The sequence below is a fragment of the Salmo salar genome, chromosome 10 (genome assembly GCF_965601325.2).
Source record: "Salmo salar chromosome 10, fSalSal1, whole genome shotgun sequence".
NCBI lineage: Eukaryota > Metazoa > Chordata > Actinopteri > Salmoniformes > Salmonidae > Salmo > Salmo salar.
Window position 1 is genome coordinate 19751333 of NC_138300.1, and position 20473 is coordinate 19771805.

The following is a 20473-nucleotide window of genomic DNA, read 5'->3' on the forward strand; positions in this document are numbered from 1 at the left end:
ATGGAGACCCATGAGGTGGCGTACAATTAGTCCAGTGTCATCCAGGTTAGGGGAGGGTTTGGCCAGCAGGGATTTTCTTGTCCCATCGCGCTCTAGCGACTTCTTGTGGCGGACCGGTCGCCTGCGAGCTGACTTCGGTCGCCTGCGAGCTGACTTCGGTGTTTCCTCCAACACATTGATGCGGCTGGATTCGGGGTTAGGCGAGCAGTGCGGCTTGGCAGGGTCGGGATTTGGAGGACGCATGGCTCTCGACTTTCGCATCTCACGAGTCCATATGGGAGTAGCAGCGATGTGACAAGACTGTAACTACCAATTGGATACCACGAAGGGGTTTAAGTATAAAATCTCACCTCTAATTTTGATAATTTTTTCCCCTTTGCGCCTTTAGGACTCAAATCCAAACTAGCCCGAAATGCAAGGACAAGGAGGAGAAGAAAGCCAAGACAAGCGAGACGAGTGAGACTCGGTGAACAATTCACCCAAAGTCCTTCCTATTATACCAGAACTGACCCTAGACCAGAGGGTGGTCAATGACCTTACACTAGGCCGAAGGATCTCCTTCTATGAACTCAGGGGGGAAATAGGGTGCGGCAATGTTAGATTGGGGATTCATACCTTGAATAAAGGTAAGGAGGGCTACCGTTTATTAGTTCGTCATCCTTTCAATAGTTACTTAAATAGTTATTTGGTTCATTCCTTCATCAAGTCTGACTGATACAGTACCAAGAATGAGAGTTGAGCAGTCTACAACTGATACCACTTTGGAAAATGTAACAAAATGGCCATTACAAGGTGATAGAGACCACTTCAAGCTCCTGAATCTGGTGATGGAGTAGGGTAGTGGGGGGGGATCTCTACTCACGTATCGCCAACAGGGGCCATTTGTCTGACCTGGAGACCAAGCTCATCTTTGCCCAGATCATCTCAGCCATCAAACACATGGTGAGCTATACCCACTGAAAGTGTTGAACAGTAAACATGCACAGATGTCAATTCCACTCCATAATTAGGGCTGCTTGAGGATTGGGTGGGTAACTTTCTCATCAATGCATAATTTATGTCTACAGTCATGACTTACCACATTGTATCCAATGATTGTACTCTTGCTTGCTTGATTTAGAGAGGCAAAGAGAAAGGGGGATACCTAGTCAGTTGCACAACTGAATGCATTCAACTGAAATGTCTCTTCCGCATTTAACCCAACCCCTCTGAATCATCGTAATTTTGTAGCAACATCCAACAAACGCACCCCCACCCCACCCCTTTTTGTTATCCTTCCAGCACAACAACAACATTGTCCACCGAGACATGAAAGCAGAGAATGTCTTCTACACCACCAGCTACTGCATTAATGTGGGAGACCTTGGCTTCAGCATAGTGACTGGTCCAACCGAGGTCCTCACCACGTTCTTTGGTTCCACATCCTACGCCACTCCAGAGCTCTTCAAAGAGAAAGGTTACATGGGTCGTTATGTGGACATCTGGGCCTTGGGCATCCTCCTCTACTTCATGGTCACCGCTACCATGCTTTTCCACGCCGACAACCTGGGGCAGATGAAGCGCTGCACCATACAGGGAACCTACGCCTTCTCCGGCTATGTACCCAAACCCCTCCAGCAGGCCACAAAGAGCATGCTGAGGCAACTGCCCTCTGACCATGACTCCACCTCCCAGATCATGACCAGCATGTGGCTGAAGAGCATCGTGTACCCCCGGGCGTATGCCCCCCTGCCCCAGACACCCTTCTACCTAGCGGGGACCTCTCAGATCTTGTGTGTGGAGGAGCAGGAGGTGAAGTTGGCCCTTTCTGACCTGTGCATCATGGCGGTCCATCTGCAGAGCGACACCTGTACAGACAATTGCAGCCCCCTGACGGGGACCTACAGTATCCTCCTCCACCATGTCCAGAAGAGGAGGTCCGTGGAGGATGTGGGATACGCAGGCCTCTACCCTGACGACTTTGTCACTACCAAGAGATGGATGCCACTGCTGTTATGGTCAAGCACAACCCCACTAATGTCTGTGTTATGCTATAGACCAGGGTCTCGTAACAGTTTTTGTACCAGGGACTGGCAAGTTATGGATCTTCTCTTAGGATTAAAACAAACACTTTTGGAGGACCACTTACATTGATATCGAACATTTGAGAACTTAAGTTCTCAGACAACTATCTGAGGGACCAGTTAGCAATATCTCAGAGACCAGTGGTGCTCCATGGACAAGACACAAACACACTCGCACCTGTGCAGACATGTGCATACTCTCACACGCTCACACACACACACCACTCTCTCAGGGATCTGCTGTTGCTTATTCATCGTAGTACAGAGGATAGGTAGATAAATACCACCATCTTGTGCTCACATTATTCATTACATTTCAGTATGCCTCAGAAATCTGTGACGGAAAGAAACAGTGGTTAAGATTACAGGATCTGGTTTGTAATGTACAGTCCATTAATTCTATTGAGGTTTATGGACTAACAAGGCTACAGTAATTGACTTCAGCTTGTTGTGACCGTCACGTTACTCAATAGGCCTATGTTCTGTTCAATAGGCTTACAGCAAGAGGCAGACTGATGCAAAGGATTAATAACACTATCGTCCAAGCCTACTTAGTCCAGTGCTTCATCAAAATATAACCGGGGTTGTGCAAGGGCATGGCTAATCTTTCTTTGTTGTGATACAGGAAAAGTGCTTTGTCCAGATATGAATTGTAAGGGAGTCAGGCACCAAGTGCGGGCCCATGCCCTGATATTTTCATTGCAATACTTAGGTCTACAATACTTAGGTTTATCCTTAAATACTTGTATGCCTTGAACATTCATGTAAATATAACAAATATAATCTTCAGTTTATATATTTGTAAATTATATAATGTGCTATTCACAACATTTAAAAATGTGTAAAACAGATTTCTTGTACATAGTAGAGCACATGCACAGATCTTTATTTTGGCTATTCAATGGCTTGGAACAAGTGCAATGTTTTGTCTGAAAATGAATGTCTTTACTTTGATATCATGTAATTAAACTGCAGTAACACATTGCTTATGAAGCTAAATATGTACAATAATTTTATAAAGGCTTTACTGATATTCTTCGTTCACATATTTGCAATTGGGGGTGCACATTAATGCTCAAGAGAAACATATCATTTGAATCTGAATCTGATATGAGTATTAAAAAAATATTTATTGCATTGTGTATTACCATACTTTTTAAATACATTTTTAAATAAAAGAATAACAAGTCAAATTCATAGTTATTTTTAATATGCTATCCATGACTCTTGGGAGTTGAGGGGGCATCCTGCATGGGGCGTCACATGACAAGTGTATCCTCTCCGAAGTAGACAGTAGGCACTAACTGTGGAAAGGCCTTTAGGGAAGACTGGCAAGTCTATATTGTGAGTATCCCCTGAGTGGAAATCTTATAAGTAGCATTTGAATATGATCTGTGTATTTGAGGCACGTATTTGTTAATTTATTACATCATGGACCTCACAGAGCCTCAGCGTCTTTCAGAAAATAGATACTAAAGAGTATGTTGGTGTCACGTCCTGACCCTTGTAAGAGGTCATTTTCTATAGTAGATGGGTCAGGGCGTGACAGGGGGTGTTCGGTTGGTTTTCTATTTCTAGGTTTTGTGTTCTAGGTTTTCTATTTCTATGTTGTTGTTTTTTGGGGTTGATCTCCAATTGGAGGCAGCTGGTCCTCGTTGCCTCTGATTGGAGATCATATTTAAGTAGGGGGTTTTTCCTTTTGGGTTTGTGGGTTGTTAATTTTGAGTAGTGTGTTTTCCTCTCTGCGTCACGTTTGTTGTTTTTTGTATTTCAGTATTTGGTGTATTTCAACGTTTCACTATAAATAAAAAGATGTGGAACTACAACCAGGCTGCACGTTGGTCCGATCATTCTGACAGTCGTGACAGTTGGTATATTATCAGTTAAAGACAATGAAAGATATACAACTTCCAATGCCTTTTTAGAGGTTTTGTACTTAAGGAATTAGTGTCACAAGTTCTTATGAGGTCACCCAACTTACGCTCTCATAAAAATCAAGATGATTAGTTTGTATAAACATTAGCAGTGTCTCTAACTGTCCTCTTATCTTACTCAACACTCATTTCCCATGAGAGTATTACTAACCCCTGTGCTCTAAGCAGTGATAGAAGCTGTCAACACTTTCATTTTTCTCTCGTTCTTGTGCGTAGGTTCTACAAGTTTGCACCTGCACCTGTCATGTTTCTCCATTAAATGGCAGTCTGACAATGCAGTACATTTTGCAATAATGAGATGAACCCCAATCTTGCCTTTATCTTGTTACGGCAAGCATGTGAACAAATGATGGAGAGACAAACTATCAAATTACCCCAAGCTAGTACCAAAGTGGAGTCCTGACTTGACTTGAACCCTTAGAATTTATCATTTTTTATGCTATGCTCAATAGGTCTAAAAATTGCTTTGACTGTCCTTTTGTCTTCAAGAGCGTAAGCTAATACATCAAACTGAAAGAATAACAATAAATTTTTTCTGACTGGAGCATTATAAGGAATAATTAATCATATCCTTCATCCCATGTAATCTTTGGGAATGGTCTGTTTGACATGCTAAGGTTCTGGGTAGCTTTATGTCTTAGCTGAGTCAATGTGGTTGCTACTTGAATTCATTGTTGCTCAATGAAAAACAAATGATTCTTTCTACAGTTCATAAGTTCCCTCTCCTGAATACTATAATGAAGTGTTAAAAGCACCTGTGCAGAAGATATGTCAAAATGAATAGACAGAGATAATAGCAAAGGGGAACTTTGTACACACTTAATTACACAATTACTCAATTAATTTCAGCTTTAACTCAACATTTTTGATTGGAATGACAGTTCGGTATGTGCGAAAACTTGTTGAGTGGATGAGCAAGAATGTAATAAAAAGCTAATTCACACCGTGCTGACACAGAGATACTTTAGTCAGTACTTCATATCCCCGTGCTCCTTTTAAATAAACACATCTAACTTGTATGCACTGAGTCACTAGCAGTGAATATCTGCTCTAATTCAAATGTTTACCCCTGTTTCCTTTGGACATTACAGCAATAGCTTTCAGATTAACTGTACCTATTTCATCACTTATTATTCTCTCCACTCAGGTGAGACTGTTGAGAAACATGAGGTACATGCCAAAAACAACTTTGTCTTTGTTTGTCTTGGCAAATACAAAAAAGTCAGAGTTCTGGAACATTGATCGTAGCACATGTTCTGTATTTTGAAAATCATATCTTGATCAGTGTAAGTTGGGTATGAGGTTTACACTGAGTGTACAAAACATTAGGAACATCTGCTCTTTCCATGGCATAGATTGACCAGATGAGTCCAGGTGAAAGCTATGATCCCTTATTGATGTCACTTGTTAAATCCACTTCAATCAGTGTAGGTGAAAGGGAAGAGACAGGTTAAAGCATTGAAACAATTGAGACATGGAATGTGTATGTATGCCATTCAGAGGGTGAATGGGCAAGACAAAAGATTGAAGTGCCTTTGAATGGGGTATGATAGTAGGTGCCAGGTGCACCGGTTTGAGTATGTCAAGAACTGCAACGCTGCTGGGTTTTTCACACTCAACAGTTTCCCGTGTGTATCAAGAATGGTTCACCACCCAAAGGACATCCAGCCAACTTGACACAACTGTGGAAAGCACTGGAGTCAACATGGGCCAGCATCCCTGTGGAACCGTTTTTGACACCTTGTAGAGCCCATGTCCCCAATGAATTGAGGCTGTTCTGAGGGTAAAATGGGTGTGCAACTCAATATTAGGAAGGTGTTCCTAATGTTTTGTACACTCAGTATATTCCTGGAAGCAGTCGGTCAGATGTATAGGATGCTGTACTGAGCAATAGTTTCAAATCAGCATTAATAAGTGTTCTAGCTCGCTATTATGCGAAGAAAGTGATGTCTGCAACTGCAGGGCTCTCCAGAGGGTAGTGCGGTCACCCGAATGCATCACCGGGGGCACACTGCACTGTCTTCCAGGATATCTACAGCACCCGGTGTCACAGGAAAGCCAAGAAGATCATCAAGGACCTCAGCCACCCGAGCGACAGCCTGTTCACACAGCTACCATATAGAAGGCAGAGACAGTACAGGTGCATCAAAGCTGGGATCTCCAGGCCATCAGACTGTTAAACAGTCACCACTAGTCAGCCTCTGTCCTGTACCCTGCCCTGAACCTTAATTACTGTTACTAGCGGGCTACCATTCGGAACGCTACCCTGCACGTTAGAGACTGCAGATATATATACAAAGAAATGTCATTTGAAAAAGGTCAAACGAAACGAAGTGCAGCTACTTTGCAGTCATTCCAGCTTCAGTTTGAAGTGATTGTTTTAGCTGTGTTGTTGGCTAGCTCCTCTAAACAACTGTGTCCTGACTAGTGAGCACATTTTCTATGCCAGGCGAAATCACGCCTCATTAGCTCATTGTTATGGATGTATCCAAATAAATGTCACTAGAAAACAGCTAAAACAAATGCACATGCAGCTACTTTGCTGTTATTCTGGCTACACTTTTTGACATGACTGTAAGATAGCAGTAGTTGGCTAGCAAGCAAGCATTTTGGACCATTCGTCTTTACAAAACTGTTTCAGTTCAGCAATATTCTTGGGATGTCTGGTGGGAAAAACTCTCTTGAGGTCATGCCACAGCATCTCAATCGGGTTGAGGTCAGGACTCTCACTGTGCCACTCCAGAAGGCATATTTTCTTCTGTTTGAAGCCATTCTGTTGTTGATTTACTTCTGTGTTTTGGGTCGTTGTCCTGGTGCGTCACCCAACTTCTGTTGAGCTTCAATTGACGGACAGATAGCCTTACATTCTCCTGCAAAATGTCTTGATAAACTTGGGAATTTATTTTTCTGTAAATGATAGCAAGCTGTACTGGTCCTGAGGCAGCAAAGCAGCAGTAGGGCTGCGGAACATTCAGGTACTCTTTTGCGAACTTCAGACGTGCAGCAATGTTTGTTTGGGACAGCAGTGGCTTCTTCTGTGGTATCCTCTCATGAACACCATTATTATTTAGTGTTTTACGTATCGTAGACTCGTCAACAGAGATGTTATCATGTTCCAGATATTTCTTTAGCTGACACTAGGATTCTTCTTAACCTCATTGAGCATTCCACGCTGTGCTCTTGCAGTCATCTTTGAAAAACAGCCACTCCTAGGGAGAATAGCAACAGTGCTAAAATCTCTCCATTTATAGACATTTTGTCTTACCGTGGACTGATGAACATCAAGGCTTTTAGAGATACTTTTGTAACTCTTTTCAGCTTTATGCAAGTCAACAATTCTTAATCTTAGGTCTTCTGAGATCTCTTTTGTTCGAGGCATGGTTCGAGATTGCTTCGAAACGTGGACTGGGATATGTTCCGGGTAGCCTCAGATAACAACATTGACGTTAACGCTGACTTGTGAGTGAGTTTATAAGGAAGTGTACCCACTGTGACAATTAAAACCTTCCCTAATCAGAAACCGTGGATTGAAGGCAGCATTCGTGCAAAACTGAAAGCACGTACCACCGCATTTAATCATAGCAACGCAACTGGGAAATGGCCAAATACAAACAGTGTAGTTATTCCCTCCGTAAGGCAATCAAACAAGCAAAATGTCAGTATAGATTCTGGATATCATAAGGTGAATGCACCATTTTGTAAGTCGCTCTGGATAAGAGCGTCTGCTAAATGACTTAAATGTAATGTAAATGTATAGAGACAAAGTGGAGTCCCAATTCAATGGCTCAAACACGAGATGTATGTGGCAGGGTCTACAGTCAATTACGGATTACAAAAAGAAAACCAGGCCCGTCGCCGACATCGATATCTTGCTCCCAGACAAATTAAACAACTTCTTTGTGTGCTTTGAGGACAACACAGTGCCACTGACACAAACCGCTACCAAAGATTGTGGGCTCTCCTTCTCCATGGCCGACGTGAGTAAAACATTTAAACATATTAACTCTCGCAAGGCTGCCGGACCAGACGGCATCCCTAGACGCGTCCTCAGAGCATGCGCAGACCAGCTGGCTGGTGTGTTTACAGACATATTCAATCAATCCCTATCCTAGTCTGCTGTTCCCACATACTTCAAGATGGCCACCATTGTTCCTATTCCCAAGAAAGCTAAGGTAACTGTACTAAATGACTATCACCCCGTAGCACTCATTTCTGTCATCATGAAGTGCTTTGAGAGACTAGTCAAGGATCATATCACCTCCACCCTACCTGTCACCCTAGACCCACTTCAATTTGCTTACCGCCCCAATAGGTCCACAGACGATACAATCGCCATCACACTGCACAGTGCCCTATCCCATCTGGACAAGAGGAATACCTATGTATGAATGCTGTTCATTGACTACAGCTCAGCATTCAACACCATAGTACCGTCCAAACTCATAATTAAGCTTGAGTCCCTGGATCTTGACCCCGCCCTGTGCAGCTGGGTCCTGGACTTCCTGAAGGGCCGCCCCCAGGTGGTGAAGGTAGGAAACAACATCTCCACTCCGCTGATCCTCAACACTGGGGTCCCACAAGGGTGCGTTCTCAGCCCCCTCCTGTACTCCCTGTTCACCCATAACTGCGTGGCCATGCACTACTCCAACTCAATCATCAAGTTTGCAGACGACACAACAGTGGTAGATCTTGATTACCAACAATGACGAGACAGCCTACAGGGAGGAGGTGAGGGCCCTCAGAGTGTGGTGTCAGGAAAATAACCTCTCACTTAATGTCAGCAAAACAAAAGAGATGATCGTGGACTTCAGGAAACAGCAGAGGGAGCACCCCCCTATCCACATCGATGGGACAGCAGTGGAGAAGGTGGAATATTTTAAGTTCCTCGCACACAAACAGTGTGGTGAAGAAGGCGCAACAGCGCCTCTTCAACCTTAGGAGGCTGAAAAAATGTGTCTTGTCACCGAAAACCCTCACTAACTTTTACAGGTGCACAATCGAGAGCATCCTGTCAGGCTGTATCACTGCCTGGTAAGGCACCTTCACCGCCCACAAAGGCAGGGCTCACCTGAGGGTGGTGCGGTCTGCACAACGCATCACCGGGGGAAAACTACCTGCCCTCCAGCACCCGATGTCACAGGAAGGCAAAAAAGATAATCAAGAACAATAACCACCCAAGCCACTGCTTGTTCACCCTGCTCCCATCCAGAAGGCTAGGTCAGTACAGATGCATCAAGGCTGGGATTGAAAACAGCTTCTATCTCAAGGCCATCAGATTGTTAATTAAACAGCCACCACTAGCACAGAGAGGCAGCTGCCTACCTACAGACTTGATATCATTGGCCACTTTAATAAATGGAACACTAGACACTTTAATAATGCCACTATAAGAATGTTTACATATCTCGCAATACTTATCTCATATGTATATACTGTATACTGTATACTACACTATCTATTCTTTACTACCTATTGCATCTTAGCCGCTCTGTCACTGCTCATCCATATATTTTATATTTATATATTCTTTATTCCATTCTTTTACTATATTGTGTTTATTAGGTTGTGTTGCGGAATTTGTTAGATATTAGGTTTTGTTGTGGAATTGTTAGACATTACCTGTTAGATACTGCTGTACTGAGGAATCTAGAAGCATAAGCATTTCGCAACACTCGCAATAACATCTGCTAACCAAGTGTATGTGACCAATAAAAATGTGATTGATTTGATTTGGCAATGCTTCTTGTGAATAGCAAACTCACATTTTGGCGACGCTGACCGCCGAGCGCTGCCCGACCGGGGAGAGGCGCCACCTTCTGTGGACGTTGTGACACTTCCTTCTTTTCACTCTGTCAATTAGGTTAGTATTGTGGAGTAACTACAGTGTCGTTAATCCATCCTCATTTTTCTCCTATCACAGCCATTAAACTCCGTAACTGTTTTAAAGTCACCTCATGGTCAAGAGTGTGCAAAGCTGCCAACAAGGCAAAGAGTAGCTATTTTAAAGAATCTCAAATATAAAATAGATTTTGATTTGTTTAACACGTTTTTGGTTACTACATGATTCCATATGTGTTATTTCATAGTTGTGTTGTCTTCACTATTATTCTGCAATGTAGAAAATGTAACAGATTCCCCCGGCACTGCCTTTCACCAGCTCAGCTCCGGGTCTATGTCACCGGCCTTCAGGGCGTCACTGAACTGGATTCATTACCAGCAACCCCAGACTGCCTTGTCTCATTACGCACACCTGGTTCCCATTCCCCCTGATTACTATGTGTATATATGTGCCCTCTGTTCACCATTGTTCTTGTTGATTATTGTTCCATGTCCGTTGGTCTTGTGAGTACGTGTGCTCTTTTGTATCGGCTTTCGTGTTACCGTGTTAGTGTGCAATTGTTATTACGGGTCTCGTTCTGTTATTAGACGTTTACACCTCGCTCTTTGTTTGGGTTACAGCCCTGTGTTTATATATATATATATATATATATATATATATATATATATATATATATATATATATATATATATATATATATATTCACACACGTGTTTGCTTTGGGCTTCGTCCCCGTCATGTCCATGACGTATGCTATTTTGAGTAGAGAAATAAAAAAAACTATTTTGTATTCCTTCTCCTGTCTCCTATCATTATACAACATGACGTAAAATAGTTTAGAGAATAAGAAAAACCCTGGAATGAGTAGGTGTCTTTGCAATTACCAGTGTCTTTGCAATTGTTATAAACAAGCAAAGGGTACAAATATGCTTTAAATAAAAACCAAGATGACTGCATTAAAAGATAAAGTAGCCTACATAGGCCTATATATTTACATTATATTCAATCATGTTCAATCAATTGAGTTCTACTCGCTAATATATACAGTTTAAGTCAGAAGTTTACATACACTTAGGTTGGAGTCAATACAACTCATTTTTCAACCACTCTACAAATTTATTGTTAACAAACTATAGTTTTGGCAGGTCGGTTAGGACATCTACTTTGTGCATGACACAAGTAATTTTTCCAGTGGGTCAGAAGTTTACATACACTAAATTGACTGTGCCTTTAAACAGCTAGGAAAATTCCAGAAAATGATGTCATGGCTTTAGAAGCTTCTGATAGGTTAATTGACATAATTTGAGTCAATTGGAGGTGTACCTGTGGATGTATTTCAAGGCCTACTTTCAAACTCGGTGCCTCTTTGCTTGACATCATGGGAAAATCAAAAGAAATATGCCAAGACCTCAGAAAGAAAATTGTAGACCACCACAAGTCTGGTCATCCTTGGGAGCAATTTCCAAATGCCTGAAGGTACCACATTCATCGGTACAAACAATAGTACGCAAGTATAACCACCATGGGATCACGCAGCCGTCATACCGCTCAGGAAGGAGACGCGTTCTGTCTCCTAGAGATGAACGTACTGTGGTGCGAAAAGTGCAAATCAATCCCAGAACAACAGCAAAGGACCTTGTGAAGATGCTGGAGGAAACAGGTACAAAAGTATCTATATCCACAGTAAAACGAGTCCTATATCGACATAACCTGAAAGGCCGCTCAGCAAGGAAGAAGCCACTGCTCCAAAACCGCCATAAAAAAGCCAGACTACAGTTTGCAACTGCACATGGGGACAAAGATCGTACCTTTGGAGAAATGTCCTCTGGTCTGATGAAACAAAAATAGAACTGTTTGGCCATAATGACCATCGTTATGTTTGGAGGAAAAAGGGGGAGGCTTGCAAGACGTAGAACACCATCCAACTGAAGCACGGGGGTGGCAGCATCATGTTGTGGAGGTGCTTTGGTGCAGGAGGGACTGGTGCACTTCACAAAATAGATGGCATCAAAAGGAAGGAAAATTGTGGATATATTGAAGCAACATTTGAAAACATCAGTCAAAGTTAAAGCTTAGTCGCAAATGGGTCTTCCAAATGGGTCTTCGGATGGGGCCACAGTGTCTTCTGATCCCTCCTGTCTCAGCCTCCAGTATTTATGCTGCAGTAGTTTATGTGTCGGGGGGCTAGGGTCAGTCTGTTACATCTGGAGTATTTCTCTTGTCTTATCCGGTGTCCTGTGTGAATTTAAATATGCTCTCTCTAATTCTCTCTTTCTCTCTTTCTTTCTCTCGGAGGACCTGAGCCCTAGGACCATGTCTCAGGACTACCTGGCATGATGACTCCTTGTTGTCCCCAGTCCACCTGGCCGTGCTGCTGCTCCAGTTTCAACTGTTCTGCCTGCGGCTATGGAACCCTGACCTGTTCACCGGACGTGCTACCTGTCCCCGACCTGCTGTTCTCAACTCTCTAGAGACAGCAGGAGCAGTAGAGATACTCTCAAAGATCGGCTATGAAAAAGCCAACTGACACTTACTCTTGAGTTGCTGACTTGTTGCACCCTTGACAACTACTATGATTATTATTATTTGACCATGCTGGTCATTTATGAACATTTTAACATCTTGACCATGTTCTGTTATAATATCCACCCGGCACAGCCAGAAGAGGACTGGCCACCCCTCATAGCCTGGTTCCTCTCTAGGTTTCTTCCTAGGTTTTGGCCTTTCTAGGGAGTTTTTCCTAGGGAGTTTTTCCTAGCCACCGTGCTTCTTTCACATGCATTGCTTGCTGTTTGGGGTTTTAGGCTGGGTTTCTGTACAGCACTTTGAGATATCAGCTGATGTACGAAGGGCTATATAAATAAATGTGATTTGATTTGATTTCCAAATGGACAACGACGCCAAGCATACTTCCAAAGTTGTGGCAAAATGGCGTAAGGACAACAAAGTCAAGGTATTGGAGTGGCCATCACAAAGCCTTGACCTCAATCCTATAGAAAATTTGTTGGCAGAACTGAAGTGTGTGCGAGCAAGGAGGCCTACAAACCTTACTCAGTTACACCAGCTCTGTCAGGGGGAATGGGTAATAATTCACCCAACTTATTGTGGGAAGCTTGTGGAAGGCTGCCCAAAACGTTTGACCCAAGTTAAACAATTTAAAGGCAATGCTACCAAATATTAATTGAGTGTATGTAAACTTCTGACCCACTGGGAATGTGATGAAACAAATAAAATCTGAAATAAATAATTCTTTCTACTATTATTCTGACCTAAGACAGGACATTTTTACTAGGATTAAATGTCAGGAATTGTGAAAAACTGAGTTTAAATGTACTTGGCTAAGGTGTATGTAAACTTCCTACTTCAACTGTGTATATATTTTATATATATAAAACACTTCGAACAAATTCTTATTTAAAATGACAACCAAACCCAAAAGATACTGGGCCAATTGTGCTCTGCCCTTCATAGACATGGCTATTTGCATTTATGCAAAACATATGGATTTTCCCTTTAAAGAGGGGAGGGGATGAATATCAACAGCTGCTGGACATTAAGCACGATACCAGTTCCTATAAGTGACTCTGAAAGTATTGAATAAGTTGGCTGAGTGAGCGTTTGATAATGAATGAATTAATACATCTGGGTGGAATATCACGTTGTGCAGCGAGAGACTGCATGTTCCTCAAACAGTGGTTGATGTGTGGAGTGAAATAACAGAGCAGCCTACTGGCAGGAAAGCTGCCCCTATTAGCTATTCAAGTGCATAAGGCTTATATATATTTTTGTTCTGCCCATTTGATAATGGGCCATTTTAAATCGAAACTCATTTTACATATTAGTGAAGACAAGATTAAATTGAGAAGAGTCTGATGGGTCAAAATATGATCACTTGATGACAGAGCGTGTGCAGCCTGAGGCAACTAACAGAGCAAGCTTTCTTTTGCAGAAAAAGTACCACATTTTCATAATTGAGTAAAAGTAAAGATACCTTAAAAGAAAATGAGTCAAGTAAAAGTGAAAGTCACCCAGTAAAATAATACTTGAGTAAAAGTTTTAAATGTACTTAAGTATCAAAAGTAAAAGTATAAATCATTAAAAATGTCTTATATTAAGCAAACCAGACGACACGATTATCTTGGTTTTTTTTAATTTACAGATAGCCAGTGGCACAGTTAAACATTCAGACATAATTTACAAACAAAGCATTTGTGTTTAGTGAGTCTGCCAGATCAGAGGCAGTAGGGATGACCAGGAATGTTCTCTTGATAAGTGCGTGGATTAGACAATTTTCCTGTCCTGCTAAGCATTCAAAATGGAACGAGTAGTTTTGGGTGTCAGGGAAAATATAAGGAGTCAAAATAACATTATTTTCTTTAGGAATGTAGTGAAGTAAAAGTAAAAGTTGTCAAAAACATAAATAGTAAAGTAAAGAAAAGATACCTCAAAAAACGACTTAAGTATTTTTACTTAAGTACTTTACACCACTGACATCATGCAGCCCATATATGGTTTGATTTCTAAGACATTCTAAGGTTTCTGTCATTCACAACTAAAGTTGAACAAGTCTACAGACTATGGCATGGCACATAGCCAGATAACATACAGTAGGCCAACTCGTATTCTGTTCTTCTGAAATACATTTTCTTCATATCACAACGTTTCTTTAGAGCTGCCTAAAATAAATAATGGATTTATTATGATGGTGTATATTCAATTGATTTATTGACTTTTTAAAATGTAAATGTTCCAAAGGCGCGAATCTGTGGTTTGTATGCGGCTTGTATGTATGGAGATGCTAAAAGCTTCCTTTGCTTGTAGCATGCTTCTCATCCGACTGATGTTAATTAGCTAATTATAGCTCATAGCCTGCCACTAGCTAGCTGCTGTTGAGCAGCAACCGAGTTGCTGCTCCTGGTTTTGGAACTCTGAAATTTGGCTGAAAATATGTTAACATCAGATATGCTACAAAAAGTTAGCTCATCGTTTGTTATTAATTGACAGAAATGAGCCCATGTGAGCGATAAATTATACTTTTTTATTAAAACTTTTGCACCAACAAACTTTTTTAAGTCCAATGGTCACTTTATGGACGCTATTGTCTCGTTTTAATACGACGTCTAGAATGTGAGCTATGTACTGTAGGTGCAGAATGAAATTAACATTGAGCTTCAACCAATGCCATACTATATATAGCCGAGCCTATAATTAAGCAATAAGGCCAGAGGGGGTGTGGTATATGGCCAATATACCACGGCTAAGGGCTGTTCTTATGCACGACGCAACGTAATTACCAACGTAATTAGAGTAGTAAAAATAAATGTTTCAGCCAATCAGCATTCAGGGATTGAACCACCCAGTTTATAATATATATTTATATTCTGGACTCTGAAATGGCTCGTTCTGATATTTCTTCATTTTTGGGGGGATTATGTGTGTATTGTTTTGTATATAGGTATTACGGCACTTTTAGAGCTAGAAACACAAGCATTTCGCGGCACCTGCGAAAACATCTGCAAATCTGTATACATCTGCAAATCTGTATACGCAACCAATAAACTTTGATTTGATTTGCCCTGTCCTGGGAAAGAAGTTTGTGTGCTTTCAAACTAAATGTACTGTATTTATTCTTCACCGTGTAATCATACATCTTCCCATGGGAACCTAGTCCCCCCGCAGCACATTGGAGCCTGGGCGTTACTAAAGACATTTCTCCTGCGGCATCACACACACTGTAACATTGAAACTGGAGCAAGAATGAGCATGTATAAACTGTCATTGATTCTCTGTCCATCACATCACATTTCAGGTAAGTATGTGGCATTACAACTACTAAGCTTCAAAGAACTCATGTAGGTTCATGCTGAAGGCAATAAGACGGGCTAAAGCTTTGTGGCGTGAAGCAATTGTCTGTTTTCTTTTTCCAATGAAATGTGTATAAAGAGTTCAAGTACAGGAAGTGTGCAGTGAGCTGTCCTTAGAAACATACAAATGAAAAGTATGAAGGGGAGATTATTGATATGGACAGGTGATCAAATCCTACATTGATAAACACATAAATATGTATGAGGCTAATAAACATCTTGTTATAATTTTTTGCTTTATTACAAATGTGAAGTTATACAAATATTGCTTTTAACACATAGTACTGATAGAAAAATATACTATATTTTCAAAAGTATGTGGACACCCTTTCAAATGAGTGGATTCTGCTATTTCAGCCACACCTGTTGCTGACAGGTGTATAAAATCGAGCACACAGCCATGCAATCTCCAAAGACAAACCTTGGCAGTAGAATGGCCTTACTGAAGAACTCAGTGACTTTCAACGTGGCACCGTCATAGAATGCTACCTTTCCAACAAGTCAGTTTGTGAAATTTCTGCCCTACTAGAGCTAACCCAGGCAACTTTAGGTGCTGTTATTGTGAAGTGGAAACGTCTAGGAGCAACAACGGCTCAGCCGTAAAAGGGGTAGGCCACACAAGCTCACAGAACGCGACCGCCGAGTGCTGAAGCGCTCAGCGCGTAAAAATTGTCTGTTCTCGGTTACAACACTCACTACCGAGTTCCAAATTTCCTCTGGCACACAAGCCTAAGATCACCATGCGCAATGTTAAGCAGCTGGAGTGGTGTAAAGCTCACCGCCAATGGACTGGAGCAGTGGAAATGCGTTCTCTGGAGTGATGAATCACGCTTCATCATCTGGCAGTCCGACGGATGAATCTTGGTTTGGCGGATGCCAGGAAAACTCTACCTGTCCCAATGCATAGTGCCAACTGTAAAGTTTGGTGGAGGAGGAATAATGGTCTGGGGCTGTTATTCATGGATCGGGCTAGGCCCCTTAGTTCCAGTGAAGGGAAATCTTGAAGCTACAGCAAACAATGACATTCTAGATGATTATGTGCTTCCAACATTGTGACAACAGTTTGGGGAAGGCCCTTTCCTGTTTTAGCATGCCAATGCCCCCTTTCACAAAGTGAGGTCCATACAGAAATGGTTTGTCGAGATCGGTGTGAAAGAACTTGACTGGCATACACAGAGCCCTGACCTCAACCCCATTGAACACCTTTGGGATTAATTGGAACATCGACTGTGAGCCAGGCCTAATCGCCCATCATCAATGTCGACCTCACATTTGTTCTTGTGGCTGAATGGAAGCAAGTCCCTGCAGCAAGGTTCCAACATAAAGTGGAAAGCCTTCCCAGGAGAGTGGAGGCTGTTATAGCAGCAAAGGGGGGGACCAACTCCATATTAATGCCATGATTTTGGAATGAGATGTTCGACTAGAGCAGGTGTCCACATACTTTTTGTCATGTAGTGTCTCAAGGTTTAACAAAATAGTAATTGTAGCTTTTCAATGCATTCTGCCCCACCCCCCCACCTAAAATTGATTTCCATTTAAAATCTATTTTCCCTAACCCCTAACCTGAACCCTAACCCTAAACCTAACCCTGAACCTAAACCTAACCCCTAAGTTTAAAATAGCATTTGTCCTCGTGGGGATGTGGGAAATGTCCCCATGAGGGAAAATGTTCCCTAATTGACTACCCTTGTGAGGACTTTTGGGGGATTTCCGGTACCCATGAGGATAGTGAATAACCCCCCCCCCCCCGCCCCATCCCCTCCGCCCCCTCACACAATAATGCTAAGCTGCCGTGGCACATTACAAGCAGGCACGGATAGTCACCTCATGCTAACAGCCATCTGAATCTCAGGTATCCTCCCAAAAGCATGTAATATAAACTCATTAAGCCAAACTGTAATATAATGAGTAATATAATGAAGTTCACATTCTAGTTACAGGATGATATGACTGTCCTATTTTTGGAAATTGGCATACACTGGTTGAAAGATCCTCCAACGAAGCAACTGATCAACTACATCCCCTCATTCCCTGGAATCTATGGATGAAAAAAGGCCATAATTAGATACTGGAAAATGGTCAAACATACATGAATTTACAAAGTAATGTAGTTATAAGAGGGAGAGTAGTACCTTATCGACAACAGTCCTCAGATGCTGTACCCATTTGTGGCTGGGATTGGCACAAACAGTCTTCCCTTTCTTCAGTATGAACCTATGGATATTAGACACATGGTGGGAGATATATATATTTATTTTTTCATTAGACTCTCAATGCCCGTATTGTTTTTTAGATTCATATTCTATGAGGAGAAAAAAAGGAAAACAAACGATTTCATATTTCTCTTTCAACAAGTCCTCTTGACATGTAACTTGAGGACATTTTCCTACCAGTGTCACAATGATTGACTGTTATGCGTGGCTTTCTTTTTATTTGGACACTTAATTGTGTTAAAGGGCAGGCTGACAGAAGGTGAGGATATGTTGCAACACACTCACACAATGGCCTTGATGTTGCAGCCTCCATCTGTTTCCTGTATCCTGTAGCGTACAACATTCCTCTTGGTACTCTTCTTCAGGCCAGCAACATGCCTCAGACAGCAGTTCTCATAGGACCCTAACAACAAGCATGAGGAAGTTAAATGGTTACAGTCTTCTCTATACTCTTATTGTGCTGACCCATGACATACTGTCATGTACGGATATTTCAGTAGCAAATGGTTTAAATTGTGCAATTGTAATAGCAAAATAGTGTAATGAGTAGTTTCTGTAATTTGAAAAAAAATGATGAGTTAAGGTATTGCAGATGTATGCAAGAGAGACATCAAAGGGACTTCATATTTAAGCTGCTTGAAGTTGCATATGAGCTATGTAAACTACCGTCAAAGTCAAAGTGTTGCGAAATCTGGTGCCAGGCGATTTGAGACAATGTTTTGAAAGGAGGGGGAGACAGATATCCCAACACATCAGTCTAAAATTCTCCCATAAATAATTATCTACATTATTTTGAGTGGCCAAATATTCCTCTTCTGGGCAAAGTATGGACCATTGGAAGCTTGTATTAAAAACTTTAAATACATAGAACAACTTTTCTCCATTCCAGAGGTACAATGAGGTCTCCAGGCACAACAATGCATTAAGTGTACAAATGTGGAGTGTAGGCTACTATGTACAGTAGATTTATTTTCAACAAGAAGTAAATTACAAGAAGTACTGAGAATGAACCAAAACACATGAAAGGCTTGCTTTACACTGTTACACCAATTTCAGTGAACATAAACTTCATAATAATGAATCTACAGAATATGAATACTGTTCCTTAGATTGTTTAATGGTGCCTACCTTGAGCCAGAGTGAGGTACATGCATGCCAGGAGCAGGAGAAAGAACAGAGCCTGGAACCTCATGGTGTCACTGCTGCTGTATGGTCCGCTGCAAGAACAGGACAGAATGCAAAGCAAGTGAAGCTTTCTCTTTTTAATACCTCCTCCACATCATCAACGTGATGTTTGTATTGAGACCACCCTATCTACAATACCAGTATGTTCCCATTCTAGACCCCAATACTAGACCCCCACGCTGACCCCTTGATTACAAACACTTCCTTCTTGGTACCAGTCAACCAGATCCAGATGTCTTCAGCTGTTTTCTCCTGCTGTTATTTGTTTGGCTGAAACTCTGACCATGTTCTAATAAATCAACAACCAATGAGATAAAGCCAAACTCTGTCTCTTGAGCCAGCTGTATAAACTTCTGTCTTTTATTAGTTAGAAATGCAAAAGTACAGAATGTTTACAACATTAATCCGAAAGTTAGTGAAGTATGAATTCAGCATTAGGCAAGGATATAAACACGCACTAGGTCAACATATAAACAGTCCTGACAACCTCTCAACACAAAAGCCTACACACACCAACAAAGCAGAACATGCCGCAAATAAGCTCCTCAAAACTTACAAAGTATCTCAGCAGAAATGTCCTCGTTGAGTTCCCTTGGCTGTTTTATAGCTGCTACATGATACCTTCACCTCTCCACCAACCCTGTTACCTCAATCAGCCACACCTCCTCTGGCATGACAACCACAGTATGTTTTACAATTGCTGGGAAGAGGTACAATTTGAACAAGATTCACAATCGAATGCCACTGAACTGTTTTTCTTCGCTCAGTCGAGTGAAAAGATGAGTGACAAACTGTGGAACTGTTCCCTTCTCAGGGGGGCTTACATAGGGCCCCTCCTTCCTATCAGAGAATGATCTGAGGTTCAGGGAGCCAGGCCAGCGCTCAGTATACAGGATCAGGACTTGTTTTAGTCATTTACCAACTGTTAAAATCAATTACATCCTTCGAACCAAGAAAATGCGGACCACACACAGACTCCTCCTTAAATATATTTTGTACAACAGCACTGAAAGCACTGTCTGGAAACCCACTGTCTGCAACTGATTGAATACCAGCCTGTGTGTTTATGTAAGATCCGATTCCTGATCTTTATCCAAGCAATTATGTCAAAAGTAGCTTCCGCTGTTGAAACGTCATTGAATCACAAGTTCATTACAAGCTAATAGGAAGCATTGAATTGCAATCAAATATTGTCTAATATTACATAACAATACATACTGGCTGAGGCAAGAAAATTGTATCTATGATGTCTTGGGTAGCAGTTTTTCTTTGTGTTGATGCACATTAATAAAACATTGCTTAGGGACTTGAATAAAGTTCTGAAATGCAATTGTCCCATCAGTATGGATTTAAATCATTGCACCTGTTTCCTTTT

General features: G+C 41.6%; 1 protein-coding gene and 1 pseudogene across 1 annotated transcript; one reads left to right on the plus strand and one right to left on the minus strand.

Moving 5' to 3' along the window:
* Positions 1-2036, plus strand: LOC145858540 (serine/threonine-protein kinase NIM1-like; annotated as a pseudogene).
* Positions 2037-15919: 13883 nt separating this feature from the next.
* LOC106613704 (C-C motif chemokine 25) lies at positions 15920-19848 on the minus strand. The gene is made up of 5 exons (XM_014216239.3): positions 19655-19848; positions 19042-19130; positions 18199-18316; positions 17833-17914; positions 15920-17738 (listed from the first exon to the last, which is right to left on the minus strand). The coding sequence occupies exons 2-5, from the start codon at positions 19103-19105 to the stop codon at positions 17715-17717; spliced, it is 288 nt and encodes a 95-aa protein (XP_014071714.1). The 5' UTR covers positions 19106-19130; positions 19655-19848; the 3' UTR covers positions 15920-17714.
* Positions 19849-20473: the final 625 nt, after the last annotated feature.